The sequence below is a fragment of the Diceros bicornis genome, chromosome 15 (genome assembly GCF_020826845.1).
Source record: "Diceros bicornis minor isolate mBicDic1 chromosome 15, mDicBic1.mat.cur, whole genome shotgun sequence".
NCBI classification, from domain to species: domain Eukaryota; kingdom Metazoa; phylum Chordata; class Mammalia; order Perissodactyla; family Rhinocerotidae; genus Diceros; species Diceros bicornis.
The window spans coordinates 49,822,275-49,839,160 of NC_080754.1; the positions used below are offsets into that span (position 1 = coordinate 49,822,275).

At 41.3% G+C, this 16,886-nt stretch overlaps 1 protein-coding gene across 5 annotated transcripts in view; it reads right to left on the minus strand.

The window, feature by feature from the left end:
• The window catches only part of FNDC3B (fibronectin type III domain containing 3B), a 333,064-nt gene that overhangs the window by 54,381 nt on the left and 261,797 nt on the right, over window positions 1–16,886 (minus strand). For all 5 annotated transcript variants that reach the window (XM_058556347.1, XM_058556346.1, XM_058556344.1 and 2 more), the window contains 5 exons: window positions 9,865–9,989; window positions 8,223–8,397; window positions 6,035–6,121; window positions 4,489–4,627; window positions 1,847–1,918 (listed from right to left, as the gene is read on the minus strand). In XM_058556347.1, the coding sequence (XP_058412330.1) occupies window positions 1,847–1,918; window positions 4,489–4,627; window positions 6,035–6,121; window positions 8,223–8,397; window positions 9,865–9,989 (598 nt within the window). The remainder of the gene's footprint in view (window positions 1–1,846; window positions 1,919–4,488; window positions 4,628–6,034; window positions 6,122–8,222; window positions 8,398–9,864; window positions 9,990–16,886) is intronic.

Here is a 16,886-nt window from a genome sequence, read left to right on the forward strand (position 1 = left end):
AACAGGAGACAGAGGACAGCGTTGAGCAAGCTGTGAAACGGCTCTGGCGTGAGAAGCCTCCGGGGCCGGCCGGGAATGGGGAAGGCTGCTCAGCCACGAGGCTTCTGGTCAGTCTGCGGCACTGTGGGAGAGTCTCTCCCTGCTCTTATCTGCCCGGAGGTCGCAGCGGGTCAAATCCTCCCAGTACAGACTGAGACCCTCGGGTAAAGGCCTGCTGTCTTCTCGGAGACCCACTTAAAATACAAAAAGGCCTGGGATGGTGACAAATTAAAGATGAAACACTCCATGTGACCCAGGTTATCTGACCACTTATCAGGATGAAAGAAAGAAAGCAGGGCTACTGGAGGGGTCTGGGTGCCCGACGCGGTTGCCGCCACCAGGGAAAATGCATCTGGGCTGCTTCGACCGACTGCCTGGCTCACATGGCTGGGCCCCTAAGACGTCTCCTCTCCTCTTTGTTCTCACTAATGCTATGTTTCCAGTTGGCTATTTTACAAAAGCCTTTTACTCCATGAAGTTGTTTTAGGGAAAATACTTTTACCCCATTCCCTGATATTTTACTAAAGTAACGTCCACAAATTCCCTCAGCTGCTTACTAGGTTAGACTGACAACTGGCCCCAGCCATATGCACTAGGGCCACAGGAGAAAGGGGATAGTAAAGACAGTGATCCTGATGTTACTGATTAGAAAACCTCTCCTGAACAGGTGACTGGGAACAACGACGACCGAAAAGATTCAATTAATTATTGACTTTATGCACTAGCAAAGTTCTTAATTTAAGTCGAGAACGGCATCTCCTTTGATTTGTCATTAGTGGTCAAAGGAGCCACAAGAACTCAAAATATACTTAGGTTTTCACAATGAGCCACCGCATATACACGACTTCTCTCCTAGGTAGGTTTTCTAATGTAAAAAACAATCAAATTTTTGGCACAGAAGACGATTTTATGTTAACAACAGCTGTGCCCATCTCAAAGAATTCTCATGTTTTTAGCTTAAAATAGGACCTGACTGACATGAAAAACAAAATACTCCAGGTGGCCATTGCAGTACAGAATAAAAGGCAAGCCACACACCTGCACTGCTTGTAAAGATGACTCAACTCTTTCTTTTTCTGCCATATGCATGTGACTTTATTTTTAAATTAATAGTTGTAGGGATTAGAGTGGTGAGATATGTCATTTTTAATGTTCTGACAACTCTATTTTTTTCTATTAAAGCCTAATGATTTTATTAGAAAGAACATCCAAGAATTTTTTAAAAGGCACTATTTAAGTAATCTGATCTCTAACACTGTTCCACTTTAATCCACATAGTGTGACAAGTAATGAATAAATAATCTGACTCAGAAATCACAACAAAGATGGAAAGACATTTTCTAAACTTGTTGTAAAAGTGTGACACTTGTCACTAGCCCACAATACTACTAAATTTTGTTTGTCATCATTGGACATGGGAATTTGTAGATGACCAAACTTGTTTGCTGTCTCCACCTTATCCTTCCTGCTGACTGCTTCTGACACTCTCTGCTTGTAAGAATTTCCAGAGAACGTGTGCCAAGAGAAGGGATGGAAAACTTAATTATTCAATTAATTAGGACCTCTGGATTAAAGAAATGACACAAAAAATTTAAAAATATGATAAAAACGTACATTTCAAGCAGACTCTGATGTCTGATGCTATGTTTGAAAGAGAAAAATTGTCACTGTGGGATTGAAGTTTGTTTATTGTAGTAGCTCTATCATTAGAATTAATGACTGCCCACTATTACTACACAGATGTTTGTCATATTAGAAATGAGGGCTTGCTACTGGATTTGAATAAAACAATTTCCAAAACCTTCACCTTCTGAATTTCCATCAGTAATCTCCAGCAAGTACTTGAGTATTTCTGAACCACCATTGTCCTTTGGAGGATCTGGAAAATATGCAAATGTCTTATTAGTTATGGAAGAGTGTTGATTTTTATTGGTAAATATCATTAGAACACAGAAAATCATGTAACATTATACGGCCTTAATTCTGAATTTAACCAAAAGGGACAATAATTAACATATTATTTCACTCAACTGCTCTCCTGAAAAACAAAAGAAACAAACAAAAATATCAAGAAACTCTGAATACTATCAGATTATTCCGAGTTCTTAGACCTAGAAATGTCGGCGATAGCCATTATACACTGAAACATGAGCAAAACACAAAAATAAGAATTGATTTTTCTAAGAGTTATGTGAAGAAATTTACTTTGAGAATTCTGAAACTTGCTCTTTAATATTTAGTGATTTTTATGTAAGATGAAACATTTATGCATTTCTTTTTTATTATTATTTTATTCTTTTTTATTTCACTTCTATTATTTGTGATCAGATTCTTTTGAAGATGGAGAGGGAAGGAAAAGAAGTGCAAAATTTATTGACAAAATAAATAAAACATCGGAACGCAATAAATCTGTTCCATCACAGTTTGCTACTATGCAAACTTTATATCCCAGTGAACCTCATACAGAACCAGAGCTGCGGACTGACAGAGTGTGCTTCAAAGAGGTGGTCTGAGGAAGAGGTTCCGGCTCATTACCAGAGCCCCGTGGCACTCTGAGTATTTAGTCCACTGCTAACCCTGTGCCTACAAGAGTCTTCTCTTCTGAGCAGAAAAATACTTTGCATTATAATTTTGCAAGACTATGCCGAATTTTCCTCCACGGTCAGTTGGCCCCTTCTATATTTTAGCTATACCCTCAGATCACTCATACAGATTTAGGGACTTGACTTCCCTTCTCCTTTCACCCAGCATCTCCACTAATGTATACACACTTCAGAAATAGATATTAAACAATAATTATGAAGTTAAATACGACAGCATATGGCTAATGAAAGGACATATTCGGTGCTGACAGAACTTTCCAGGATTTTCTGAGAAAAAAGTTTTACAGTCAGGCAAAAAGCACACCTAGATTTTTATAGTTTCTCAATCATATCCATCTTCCAGGGAAATAGATACCCTAATAATTCTGCCTCAAAATTATTAGGTAACTTGAAACAGTTATATGTCTCAGTGATTGTTCTCTAATAATGGTTTAATAATGTTTTAAACTCCCTTTATGTCACTTGGCTGCCAGGTAAAATCTTATTTTAAATTTCTACTTTTTTTTTTGTCTTTTAGGTAGCTAATATTATTATATGACGTTAGTGATAATTATATATATCATATCAGTTTTACATATAATTGCAAATGTTTATCAACATTCTAATGGCATTCATTTCATTGAAATAATCCATACAGCAGAGGGGAGCCACATCCCACCCCCCCCCAAATGACGAACTTCAATATGAAAAAGTCCTAAGGTTCAAGACTTCTGCTTATATACAAACAGCAACAAAAACTAAAGTTTTCCTAACTCATTTTAACTTGAACAATCTGTACATCAAAATTTACTTATGATGACGTATCTAACTTTTGAAATTTATTTTCAATATTAACTTTATAAATCAATTTTTTACATTAAATATTACTACTTTTTTAAGAGCAAGCTATTAAAGAATGAAACATATATTCAGAGATTACTACATTCAAGTCAATAATACATTAAAAATATAGGAGGAAAAACATGTAATACAGAAAAATCACAAAGGAAGTGAGATGTTCTTAAAATTGTCCATTTTACCAATTTGTGGAATTCTCTGGCTTTTACACGTATATTGCAAATGTGTAAAACTCCTGCAAATAACACTGTCCTTTTATTCTTTATTTTGGTTTGTTACTACTGAAATTACAGTAGTCCACCCTTATCTGCGGGGGACACGTTCCAAGATCCCCAGTGGATGCCTGAAACCGGGGATGGTGCCAAATCCTGTATGTACTATGGTTTCTCCTATACATACATACCTATGATACAGTGTAATTTATAAATTCGGCACAGTAAGAGATTAACAACAATAATTAATAATAAAATAGAATGATTATAACAATATAGTGTAATAAAAGTTACCATAGATCTTAGCAACCTCAGCATATGATTTTTTTTCTTTCCTTATTAAATTGAGAACTTTTATCTTTTCACTTTAAAGAAGCAATTTATGGCTTCTCTTTGGCATATCTGAATTGCCAGCATAACTTCTCCTGTGCTTTGGGGCCGTTATTAAACAAAATGTGGGTTACTTGAACACAAGCACTGTGACACCATGTCAGTTGATCTGATAACCTGATAACCGAGATGGCTACTAAGCGACTGATGGGCGGGTACCGTATGCAGCGTGGACACACTGGACAAAGGCATGCTTCATGTCTGAGGCAGGATGGTGTTACTCAGAATGGCACGCAATTTAAAACTTATGAATTATTTCTGGAATTTTCCACTTAACATTTTTGGACTGTGGTTGACCACGGGTAACCGAAACTGCGGAAAGCCAAACCATGGATAAGGGGGACTACTGTGATCAATTTTTAAAAATCTGTCAAAAAGGAAGTAACAGCAACAGCAGCAAAACATACCCCATTTGACACTAAACCCATGAGATGTAACTGGTCCTTTAATGAGCGGTCTTGTGGGAGGTCCAGGCCTGTCAGGACTCGTTGTACACACCAAAACTTCACTGGGACAACTTTTCCCTTCCATGTTAGAAGCAGTCAGCTATGACACAACCAAGAAAACATGAACATGCTTTAGATATGAGGTATTAAATCAATGGAGGCTTTCTGACATGGCAAGATCAAGGCATCCATAAACTCAGACAGACAGACAGACATACACATCTTCTCTCTCCATCTCCAACTACTGATTTGTAAGTGTTTCTTTTATGGAGTACTTATTTTCTGTATAGTTGGCTATTAACAATTAAAAATAAAACAATAAGGTGGGTTTTAGCTAAAGACATTTTTACCCTTTCAAAAAGACACAAAATAAACCCACTATATCACCACCTAGTTCTTATTGTTTTATGGAAGGAAAATACGGGGGAGAAGCCGGTAAAAATAACCTCACTTATTTAAATGTAGGGCAGTGCCACCTTGTGGAGAAATGCTAGCAGTATACCTATGTTCTCATAGCCAACGTCAAATAACAAGGGTTTTTCAAAATACCAAAACCTATCATTTTCCTCAAATCGTCGCATTCTTCACTTGATAATTTGACAACTATTTACTGAGTGACTATAACATGCCAAATAATGCCCCTTGGCCTCCAAAAGAGAAGGAAGGGTGGAATCAGAAGACAATCTTTTCTCTCCAAGATGCACATGTCCTACTAGAAACCCCAGTGCCAGGCACAGATCAATAAACAGTGGGCTGCAGCATAGAATGCAGTACACTGGTTTTCTCTCTTTTTTTTTATGAGGAAGATTGGCCCTGAGCTAAGATCTGTTGCCAGTCTTCCTCTATTTTGTGGGTGGGACGCCGCCACAGCACGGCTTGACGAGCAGTGTGTAGGTCTGTGCCTGGGATCTGAACCCATGGACCCGGGCTGCCAAAGTGGAGCGTGCTGAACTTAAACACTACACCACTGGGCCGGCTCCTGGTTTTTCTCTCTTAATGACTGCAAAGCATTGTTTTTGCCTACATCACAAGGCCCTACAGTGTCATTAAGAATGATAGTTAATGACCACAGCAAAGCCTAAGCAAGGAGGGAGTGGGAAATAGAAGAGAAAAATAAAAATGGCTGAGGAAAAAAATGAGCTGAAGAGCAAAGGAAAATGGAGAGGAAAAGAGAACTCTGAATAAAAGGATAAACACTGAAGAGAATAGTGTGAAGTGCAGGTGAGAGACAGGTGCACTGAGCAACCAGTTTGGGTCTTCCTGGGTGAGCACATCCGGCCATGCTGTAACCCAATTTATGACAGCACATTACAACAGTTTTCTCTCTCAAAAGTGGATTTTAAAATTAAAGTATGGTGTACATTTTATAAATTGACTTTAAAAATGTAAAGTTCAGTGAACTTTAAAAATTTTTTACCCTGTACAGTCAATCTGAAATGGTAAATGGGTGAAACATAAAACAGCTTCTTTTTTTCAAGCAGTGCAGGTACCAAAATGACTGACTCACCCTGAATTTATACTGTGTGCTTCTTTTGAGATTTTTCACAGTACAGGTTAAATCCTCTCCAGTGTATTTTGGGTGGAAAAGGTTATCCTGAAAAGGCAAAGCCAGAAAGAAACATCAGTATCATGAAATCTGGGCATTAAGCACCTTTGTTCATGGGATTTTTATATTGCCTCTTCCCATCATCACAGCGGGCTCGAGGTCTGGCAGCTATTGCAGAAGAGAGTGTCAGAGGCCAGTGGTACAGTGGAGAGCATCCTAGCTTTAAATAAAAACTTAACTCTATCACATTGTAATTTCTCCTGGGTCTGCTCACGTTTATTGAGAGGCTAATAGGAATTTGAATGAGAACAATGCTCTCTCTTTGAGAGAATGTAAATTTACTTTAGAACAGATGCCACCATATGCTTTTCTCACAAAACAAACCCCCTAGTTGCTCAGTAAGCATTTTAAACAAAAAACGTAACCACCAAGTAGTACTGTGTGACAAAGCAGTATGCACTTTCATAGAAAAATTTATTTAACAATGTTGTCATGAAAAACGCCTCTAGTACTCATGTCCTCACTGTCAGGCTGCAATGTGCTAGGAAATAAACTGTGGTAGAGGTTTCTGGCCACACAGTGTCCTCTTCTGGCCGAGTGAGAAAGAACAGCTTAGGTGGGGAAGGCATGATCCTTTAAGAGGATAAATATCTCATTAAAGGTGAATGTACAGAATTCTTTCCACAGTATTCTCAGCCATCCATCCATCCGTCCATCCATCCATCCACCCATCCAATATTACTGAGCACCTTCTATGCATCACACTCTCTTCCACACTCGAGGGGTTCAACACTGCCCAAAATCTCGCCCATAAGAAACTTACATGCCATTTGGAGAAAGTGATTTAAGAAAAATATATACACACACACACATATATAAAAAAATATATATATAAACACACACATACATATAAACATGAAGCATGTCATGTGGTATTAAGTGGTAAAAGGATAGAGTGCTAGACCTAGTGAGGTGCTGCTTTCTATAGTTGTGAGGGTTTAAACAAGGCAGCTACAAGAGGCTTTTTAAATTTAAATACAATTAAAAATTCAGTTCCGTGGGCCGGCAGCCATATTTCAAGTGCTCAACAGTCGTGTGTGACAAGCACTACCTTATTGGAGAGCACAACCATAAATCAGAAAGTTCTGGGCCGGCCCTGTGGCTTAGCGGTTAAGTGCGCACGCTCCGCTGCTGGCGGCCTGGGTTCAGATCCCGGGCACGCACTGACGCACCGCTTCTCCGGCCATGCTGAGGCCGCGTCCCACATACAGCAACTAGAAGGATGTGCAGCTATGACATACAACTATCTACTGGGGCTTTGGGGGGAAAAAATAAATAAATAAAATCTTAAAAAAAAAAAAAAAGTAAGTTCTACTGGACAGTGCTGTTTTACAGGTGGTCAGGGAAATGCTCTTCAAAGAGGGGACAAGTGGGAAGAGCCCTGAAGGAAATGAGGGAAGTGAGTCAAAGGTCTCTGGAAGGGCATTCTAGCCGCAGGGCATAGGAACTGCAAAGACCCTGAGGCCAGGGCATGCCTGGTGTGTTCAACCAGACTACAGCGGCAGGAACAAGGGCAGAAATGAAGAATCCAGTGGTGCAGGACCTGTCGGCACTGTAAGCGCTCTGGCTTTTGCCCTGGGATAGAGGGGAAGGCGCTGAGATGGGAAGGATTCTGAGCAGAGCACTGACATGATCGTACTTGATTTAACAGGATCACTCAGGCTCAGTGTGGAGAACAGACTGCAGTGTAGTAGGGTGAAGGCAGGGAAAAGGCTTAAGAAGCCACTGCAATAATTCAGGGGTGAGATGATGGTGGCTTATAAAGTGGTAGCTGTGGAGATGTTGAGAAATGGTCAGATTTCTGGATAATTTCTGAAAGATTTAAAAGGATTTGCTGACTGATTATATATAAGGTCAAGGATGACTCCAAGTGTTTCTGGCTTCCCCAAATGAGAGGACCGGGACGCCATTTACTGAGATGGTGAAAATGGGAAGGACACGCTGCTGCTGATAGTGGTAATGATAGTGCTGGAAATTAAGAGTTTGGTTTTGAACTTACATAGCTAATCTAATTTCATGATGTCCTGTAGTTACAACAATACTGACTTACACAGAACACATGCAAGGGTGTAAAATCTGTAAAACTTACATTTTCATCCTCCTGGATTTCCAAAGTATAGGTGACCACTTCCTCAGGTGAACAGCCTTCTGGTTTATTCCACTGCAACGTGACCCATGTGACCCCAGCTCGAACAAGTCTTGGTGCAGAGGGCATCTGAGGAATGTTTCCTAATGTGTAGCATACCACCTCTTGGCTATACCCACTGTAGAGAAATAAACCCAGTGAGACACACATTTAGGAGCACATGAGGAGTCTCGGCTTTAAAAGAGGAAGGATAAACCTACCTACTGCCCAACTCACTTGGGTTGGAAAGTCTGGGGCCTGCCAAGCTCAGCAAGCGAAGGCAAGCAAGGAATCTGTGCGATATTCCCTACCACAACTTCCAATTTCCCCCTTTAGTCTGCTACTAAAAAAGCACACCACGTTTCGGGACAATATATTTAAGAATTTATTTTCCCCCAAGAGCACCCAGCAGCAAGTACACCATAGTCCAATGTTCACCAAGCTATGAGCCACAGCTACCAAGGAGCCTTCAAATCAATGTTGAGTGCAAATAATTGTTGATGAAATAAATGTTTTACAAATATATACAATGCTTCTGTAAAAAGTTTGTGGGTGCTCCCAATCCATTTACAAATTCTTGAACCACAGAAGCCTTTATCGTTATGACTCTTTCAACCAGGGGACTCTAAAAATACAATGGCTATCATGGGTGGGGAAGGAGGGCTGTAAAACCTTGTGATGTTAAGAAAAAGTTCTATAGGCTGGAAAAAAGGTTGGGGACCAACGATGTGCTGAACCTTTAAGATTTTCAATAAGCAGTGATGAAAGAAAAAGATTTTTCTCTTAATCAAGAGTTACCCAGGAAGTGCAATTGAAATATGGTCTTTTAAAGCATCTTTAGGGCCGGCCCCGTGGCTTAGTGGTTAAGTGCGCCAGCTCTGCTGCTGGAGGCCTGGGTTCAGATCCCGGGCGCGCACCGACGCACCACTTCTCCAGCCATGCTGAGGCCGCATCCCACATGCAGCAACTAGAAGGATGTGCAGCTATGACATACAACTATCTACTCGGGCTTTGGGGGAAAAATCAATCAATAAATAAAAATTATTAAAGCATCTTTAATCCACTGACGCTTCACTGTACACCTGTTCTTGCCTTTCTTCTACAGCTTGGAGGCAAGCTGTGGTGTCCTAGTCAGTCCAGATTTTTCTCCAGTCCTATGAGTATCTGCCCTGGGCTTGACAACAATGGCTGGCCCAGCAGCCCTTTCCTTGTATCAGGAAACACTCACATATAATTGAAAAAGACAACTGAACGAGTAGCTTGCTAAAGTGATGAAAGAAAAGGCACATGATCTGAAAAAAAAAAAGCCCCAAGAGGGATTCCTTTCAAAATCTGCACTATTACCTTTATCTTGGTTCTCAGAGACTCCTAGTGGGGCCTTTGCATTATGGCAAAAGGCCTTTGCATTCCTGCAGAGAGGCCACACAGTGGCATTTAATCCCTCAGAAGGGGCCTTCTGCCCTCTGATTAGGATTCCTTCTCAGAAAATCTCAAATTGGTTCAGTGTGGTGGCAGCAGGTGCCCTCAGGCCTTCCAGCAACGTGAGAGGAAGACTCAGTAACAGCAAACAAATGATTAATGGCACGAGGACGAGGGAATGTCATACCTGGTGCCAATGTCATTCCGAGCAGCCAGCCTGAATGTGTACCCCATCGCCGGACAAAGCTTTGTCAACTTGCAGTGCTTCTGGCTCCCAAAAAAGCACTGTCTGAAACCACTGTTTCTTTTTCCCTAAAAGAAAACATGAAACAATGCACATAAATTAAAAAAAATAATAACCATAAGAAAACGAAGGAGCACTTTGAATAACTGTTTAACTTTCGAGTTTGGATGAACAAAACCAAGAGAAGGAAAGCTTCTAGGGAAGTGTTCATGTTGCACATAAAGCAGTCTACGACGAAATGTCATCCTTAACATAAAGGCACTACAGAAAATTCTAGAACTGAGATGGGTAATGCACTGTACTTGTGGTATTTCTAAAGTGTGGTTTTTTTTTTCCCTGAAGAAGATTCACCCTGTGCTAACATCTGTGCCAATCTTCCTTTATTTTGTTGTGGGTCGCTGGCACAGCATGGCTGCCAATGAGTGGTGTAGGTCTGCATTCGGGAACCGAACCCGGGCCGCCAAAGGGGAGACTGCCAATCTTAACTACTAGGCCACAGGGCCGGCCCCCTCTAAAGTGGTTTTTGATCAACAAAATTAAAAACAACCCTTTCAGGTACAAGGCAACGCTCAAGTTGAGGATCACCATCTCTAAGATCTTCTTCCTTGCTCAAGTTGGTCAAACTGCCCAATCTGACCAACAGGAGTCAGTCTGCAGCCTCACAGGGATCACTAGCCCTAGAACCACACAGCCTTTCCCAATAACCACAGAGCACCTGAGGACCAGTCTGCAACTTAGCAACCCATAGAACGTCCTCCCCAGTGTTCTCTCCTCTCTCCCTCTCTGCAGCAGCCCCCAACCCCCAAGCAGGTACACTCCAGCGATGGTGAGCTGTTTCTTCACTGGTGCCTAAGTCCTGGCCACATGCCTTTGACTCATCTCGTCCACATCTGCTTTCCTCTTAGCAGTGCTTTGGACAACCTGGGAGGTCAATCAATGCTTGCAGAGCTGAACTGAATGTCTGATAAGCACTTGGAACATTAGGTGAATTCATCTATATGTATTACAGCCCTCAAGTTTCTTATGAGGCTGGAAATATATTTTTAATGTGTTCCTAGCCTTATACGATACTTCAAATCCCTTGAAGTAAAAAGAAAATACTCCATTGTGTTCTCTTACTAGATCTATGAGTAAGAGAAAGAACTTAACTACCCTGTTGCCATGCTCAGAGGCCCGGAATACTCATATCAGCAGTTTGCTAGAACAGGTATTTCATACCCATAATCCACACTATTTTATCTATGTTTATCTATGCAGACTTACTCTTGGTTGGTTCTTGCAAAAGAAAACCACATGCTAACACTGAATAAATCTTAGCGTTCTAATCAGACAGTCGGGCTCAGGGCCTTCAGGAATATGTTTGAAACTCTCGATTTATTTTATGAAGAACGAAGAAAGCACATTCTTCTCCTAAGCAAATTTAAAGCATTTCCTTTCTTTAAGCAGGCCTCCAAATGCTTACTACTAAAACACATTCCAGGTGAAATTTAATTAAAAATAAAATAAACATGCCACCAGCTTGAAGCATCACTAGGGTGAACAGATTAAAAACAATCATGCCACACTCATCTTCGAACTAACTCTTCCCCACCCTCCCCTCCCAGAGCAAGGTGGTGCCCTTTCCAAGGAAGGGAGTGGAAGTCCTAATGGTCTTTAAGATCCAAAAGTCACTTCATCAAGGGTTCAAACTACATTCAGGCGCAACCAATAAAAAAAAGGCAGTAAATAAAGCCTAACATTTTTCAGCTGCTACTGGAGCAAAGTCACCGTGTCTTCATATCGCGCCCTGAGGCTTACTTTAACCTTGAGTGTTAAGGTGGCTGCAGACAATTTATTCACAGAAAAACAGGTTATGCATACATTTGCATAATTACACCCAGCGTCTGATTACCCTCTCTGCACACCGGGTGTGTTTTGTATCCATTTCAGGCTGTAGTGTGATCCACCTTCTTTCTTCCTCTATTTCTGAACTCAGAGTAAATAGCGCAAGAAAGGCACATCCTGCTGTCACGGAAGCCTCATCCTTTCCAAACCGGCTGTTGGCTCCCCTTCAATGCCTCATTTTTCCCATTTCTTTGTTTGGTCTCCTTTTCCCATTTCTGGTGCTTAGAACCACAGCCAGTAAATAGCAGTCAGTCTGTTTCTTACTAGGTTGACTTGCTTTAATATGGTGAAAACCAGACTGTCTGTGGCTTAAATGAGAAAAAAGAGTGGGGAGGTATCAATGATGGAACTAGACTTTTCTTTTAAAGGGCCATAGCACTGCGGCTGACTAAAGCATTGGGGAAAGAGGCATTCTGTGATCTTCAAGACATTTTCCTGTTACTAACATTTTTTTTCTTAGTTTTCTACTTCAGTATTGGGAATAATTGCTAAATAAACTCCAGCTTTTTAAGACAAATCATGCCAAATTTTCCATCTTAATACTTTCCAGGATGTATTACTACATGCATAGACCTTAAGAACTTGTATAAAACCCAGAATTGCTAGAACCTTAGAATTAAGTTTTAGAAATAATGTCTGTCGAGTCTGAAGGGGTAAGAGTACAAATAGTTCAAAGAGTTAAAGAAATAAGGCTTACTGGTGAATTTTCAGAAGTCACCGAGAATAAAGCAAAAACAAGGGAAGGTCGGTTAACAAAATATTCCAGAAAGGAGAGAAGCTTTTGAATAAAAGGAAATATGCATGTATGACATGGAGTTAAATATAAAAGGGATAGCTGAGAAAAAAATTAATATTCAAAAAAGTCATTGCAGTGCAAAAGTGATCTACAGCTGAGAGGTTAGCATGTGAAAACGGAGGATGCCACGGGCTCCGGCGATCCCACGGCTCACGCGCCACTGGTCTTCTACGGCAGATCGTGCCAGGCACTCGGATGGCTCTGGGGCTTAGGGATTAGAAAGTACAGGTTCAAAGGTACAGGTGACGTGGAGAATCTGTTTGTAAACTCAGAGAGAGCCCAGGTTATAAATAGCATTTACAAATAAAATATTACCCAGTTCTTGTTGACAGAAATGGATAAAGTTTAAAAAAAAAAAAAAAGGTAACGCTTTAGAAGATTGAAATATTCAGACAAACTGAGAGGAGTGATAATATGAACCTTTATCATTGTTTATCAGAAATCCCTAAGTCCACGCCCTTACCGCCAGTAAAGTTTTACAGACGGCAAATCATAACTTCCATATTTCATAGCTGGCGTGGCTCCAAATGATTTCGGGATTATAATCTGTGGCATGTTCCCTCTTCTAATAAAATTTAACTTAAACTACGCAGGATTCGAGATACACTAGCTCTACTCAGAAAGAAAACTTACTTTCTAATAATTTAATGTCAGCCTCGTGCGAAGTTTCCTACTAAAACATGGTACTAATAGGAACGAATAATCTCCTGACATTTTCTAGGCCTGCTGTCATCATACCCTGGTCAAACACGGCAGCAGGGACACGCTCGGCCCACGCCTTGTTCCTAGCCAGACGCCACTGCTAGACCACTTGTGGTGCGTCACAGAGGACAGTAAGAGTGGGGGCTCAAGGCCTGGGGGAGGCCGGTCCACAAGGGAAGAGCTGGGGACGGGTGCACCTGATTCTCTGGCCATTGGGAGGAGGTGTGCAGCATAGCAGCAAGCAGACTAGAACCTCCCTGAGCACTCGAGTTCCTGTTCTCCTAGGGATGGAAACAAAACTTCACCCGGATTAGAGTGAGAGGTGAGAGGAGGCTTGAAGCCCACACCCTTGACCATTCTGGAGCTGACCTAGCCACTGGGCTACATTTGACACTAATGGATACAACCCCCAGCCATGTGCTGGCCTAACTTTCTACTGCCAGCGTCCACAAGCCAAAATGGGCAGACCTTCAGGGTTCCCTGGCTTTTTTCCATTTCATAATCCTGGGCATTCCCAAATGCTTGTTTCTGCAGCACACATGGAGTTCATTCTAGGACAAGGTTAATCTTTACTAGAATGTGAAGAAATCTTGGAGTGCAAACCAACTGCATGCTGATAAACCTCATGACAAACCTGGGTGGCTTCCTTTTTCAGCTGAGTGCTCCTCTTCTCACTTAACTGAATTCAGAGTTCTTGGGAATCTCTCGTCATCCCACACCCAGGCCAGCCCAAGAGCACCGATTCAGCGCCCTGGGCCTTGAGACGAATGGAATTGTTTTCTGACGGGGCCCAGGGTTCTTGTCCTCACTTCTGGTCAAAACTGCTCTCGAGGAAAAGGCTCGATTTGCCAGCAGCTGGCTCACGTACACGGCACGTATCAGATTCGTCCTTCCTCAGTGCCGAGCTCCCCAGCTGTGCCTCTGCTCCTCTGTCTTACCATTGAACAAAACTATGTTGCCTGTTATCCACATTCCAGACCTACTGGCTGGGCTTATTCTCCATTCCCTCCAGCCTGTCTTAGGGTCCTCCATGCCCCTGCAACTCTGTTTCCCAGAGCTCGCCGGGCTAGGCTGGACCTCTCATTACCCGACCCCTGGTGAGCAAGTGCCTCTTCTCAGTTCCAGATTCACACACTAAAGAGAGGACCATCTTCGGGGGAAAGTCCCAGCCTGATAACACTTGGACCACCACACACTCTATCAGCATCCGCCTCTCCTCTGCGCTATCCTCATTCACTTTTTAGAAGGATCACACATTTGGGTACAAGTAGCAGTAATAACCAGAGTCCAGGTGTTCCACCAGGTTCCCGCTCAATTGTGAAGAATGTCAATAACCTCCAACTTTTTGTCAGACTGTGAAATGGCCCCATCTTGGAAAGGCCGGGGAGAGAGAAGGAAGCTTAGGGGAGTATGTGAAATGCACTCTCATGTGGCTGCACAGCACAGAATGACTCACCCTTGGAGAGATTTTCCAAGACGTGCTAATAACCTCAGGGACAAAGATATTACCCATCCCCCAGGGGGAAAAACGCCTTATCCAACATTATTTCATTCTTTAAAATAAAATTTGGAGATAAATTATAAACATAAAAGATTTTAAATATTTTAATGAACATAGTCTCTATTTCCTATTTTATCTTCTGCCCTTTTACTACCTACTTGAGTACTTTTCCATTTTTTAGTTTAAAAAATTTAAATTATTAAATAAAATTATAACGTATTTTTGAATTATCCTGCTCTCCCCAAAATTAAACACTTTGCTGACCCCTGTGAGTAACCCAAAGAAATAAGACACATGATCTTGCTTTTCAAGTGTGACAAGGGAGGCAGAGGCATTAACTGGCAGGGATACTGTTTATGTCACGGGTTCCCTCTCCTTATTCCTAAGGGAGCAGGCAGTGACCACTTCCATCTGAGAAGAACAGTGTTTGAGTGCCACTGAGGCACAGCCTGCTGGCTGGCAGAGCTGCGCTGGGTACAGGGCAACTCTAGGTACTCATGTGTCTTCCTTCTCCCTCTTCTCAGAACACTCGGAAGAGAAGCAAGGGTAGGAAAAAGAGTTATGTGGTACTTTCCAAGTCCATGACCTTGTATCTAACAATCTTAGGGCAAAGAAGAATCTTAGAAGAAGAATTCTAAGATTCTACAAAGCTCAAAGAAGAATCTTAGGACATCATACCTGAAACACGGTATGCACTATATAAAGATGAAGGAAAAAAGATTAACAGTTTCTCACGACTAAGAGAGTCAAGAGAAGCCTTATGTCACATGGGGTGATTTTAAACATGTCTGAAAATTCTTTGACACCCCACACTTTGAGGAGCAAAGTCTATGGCCCTTCTCCTTGAATGTTGAGTGGGCTTCTGACTCACCTGTAACTGACAGAATGGAATGGAAATGAAGCTAGGAGATGTCCCAGGCTAAGTCTGAAAAGTGAGGAAGCATCTGTCTTTTTCCCCAGAACACTCACTTCTGTAATTCTGACTTCCCCGAGGCTGCCATGCTGTGAGGGAGCCCCAGATGAGGTCCCACTCAAGCCAGCAGTGACCACTAGACTTGTGATTGAAGACTCTGCCAGAAGGTTCCAGCCCCAGCCAATGAACCCTCCCAGCAGAAACTCCAGAAATTGTGGAACACAGACAAGCCACTCTCACACTGCCCCGTCTAAATTCCCAACCTAGAATCCATGAGCATAAGAAAGTGATTGTTTTAAGCCATTAAGTTTTGAGGTAATTTGTTATGCTATATTAAACTCATCTATTTTGATGTCCATATATGTTTATAGCACGAAGTTTTCCTGAACTTTCATAAATTCCTCCTGCACTATAAATAGCCAGGAGGTAAGGGAGCAGAAGCGTGCATGCGGGTACTCAACACAAACGTTTAATGTCTGCCTGAATAAAGGGTGCTGTTTTCTACATGCACTTGGTACATGCCTTTTCCCTCAAAGCCATCCAACAAAGGAAGGCCTCTCTGAATAGAATTAAAGAGTTATTTTTGTAGAAGCTAAAAATGTAACCAGATTCCCAGATGATAAAGATCAACCAAAACTGTTAACAGCAATACAGGTACTTCACCTTAACAGAGGGACACTTTAGACTGAATTAAGATTTTTAACAGTGCTATCCCAGAAGTTGTAGAGAACCATGGGGAGATTTTTAAATACAGATATGCAACAGTCTTTGGGGGATGGTTTAGGTATGACATAGCCTAAAGCCACAGGAGTGAGCAAATTAAATAGCCTTTCAGAGGACCTCCATGTGTAACTGGGATTCCACCTCTCTTTGATATCTGTTTACAAACACACAGTAGAATAAAGTTCCAGTGGAAAAGTCAATTTACAGGTGGGTCTGCCTAGTTGAAAACTGGTATCTAAATATATAAAAAGTATTTGATTCATTTCATAAAATGCAACTAATTTTTAAAGTTAAAAATATGTTTAAAAGTAACTGTGTTGATTTGTAACATTAGGTAACTGCAAGACTGAAAAATTTTTTTAAAGTCAGTTTTCCTTCTTTATTAACTTATTATCTTCATAAAGCTGTCCTCAGTACTTGGGAAGGTGAATCTTCTAAATGGGTTG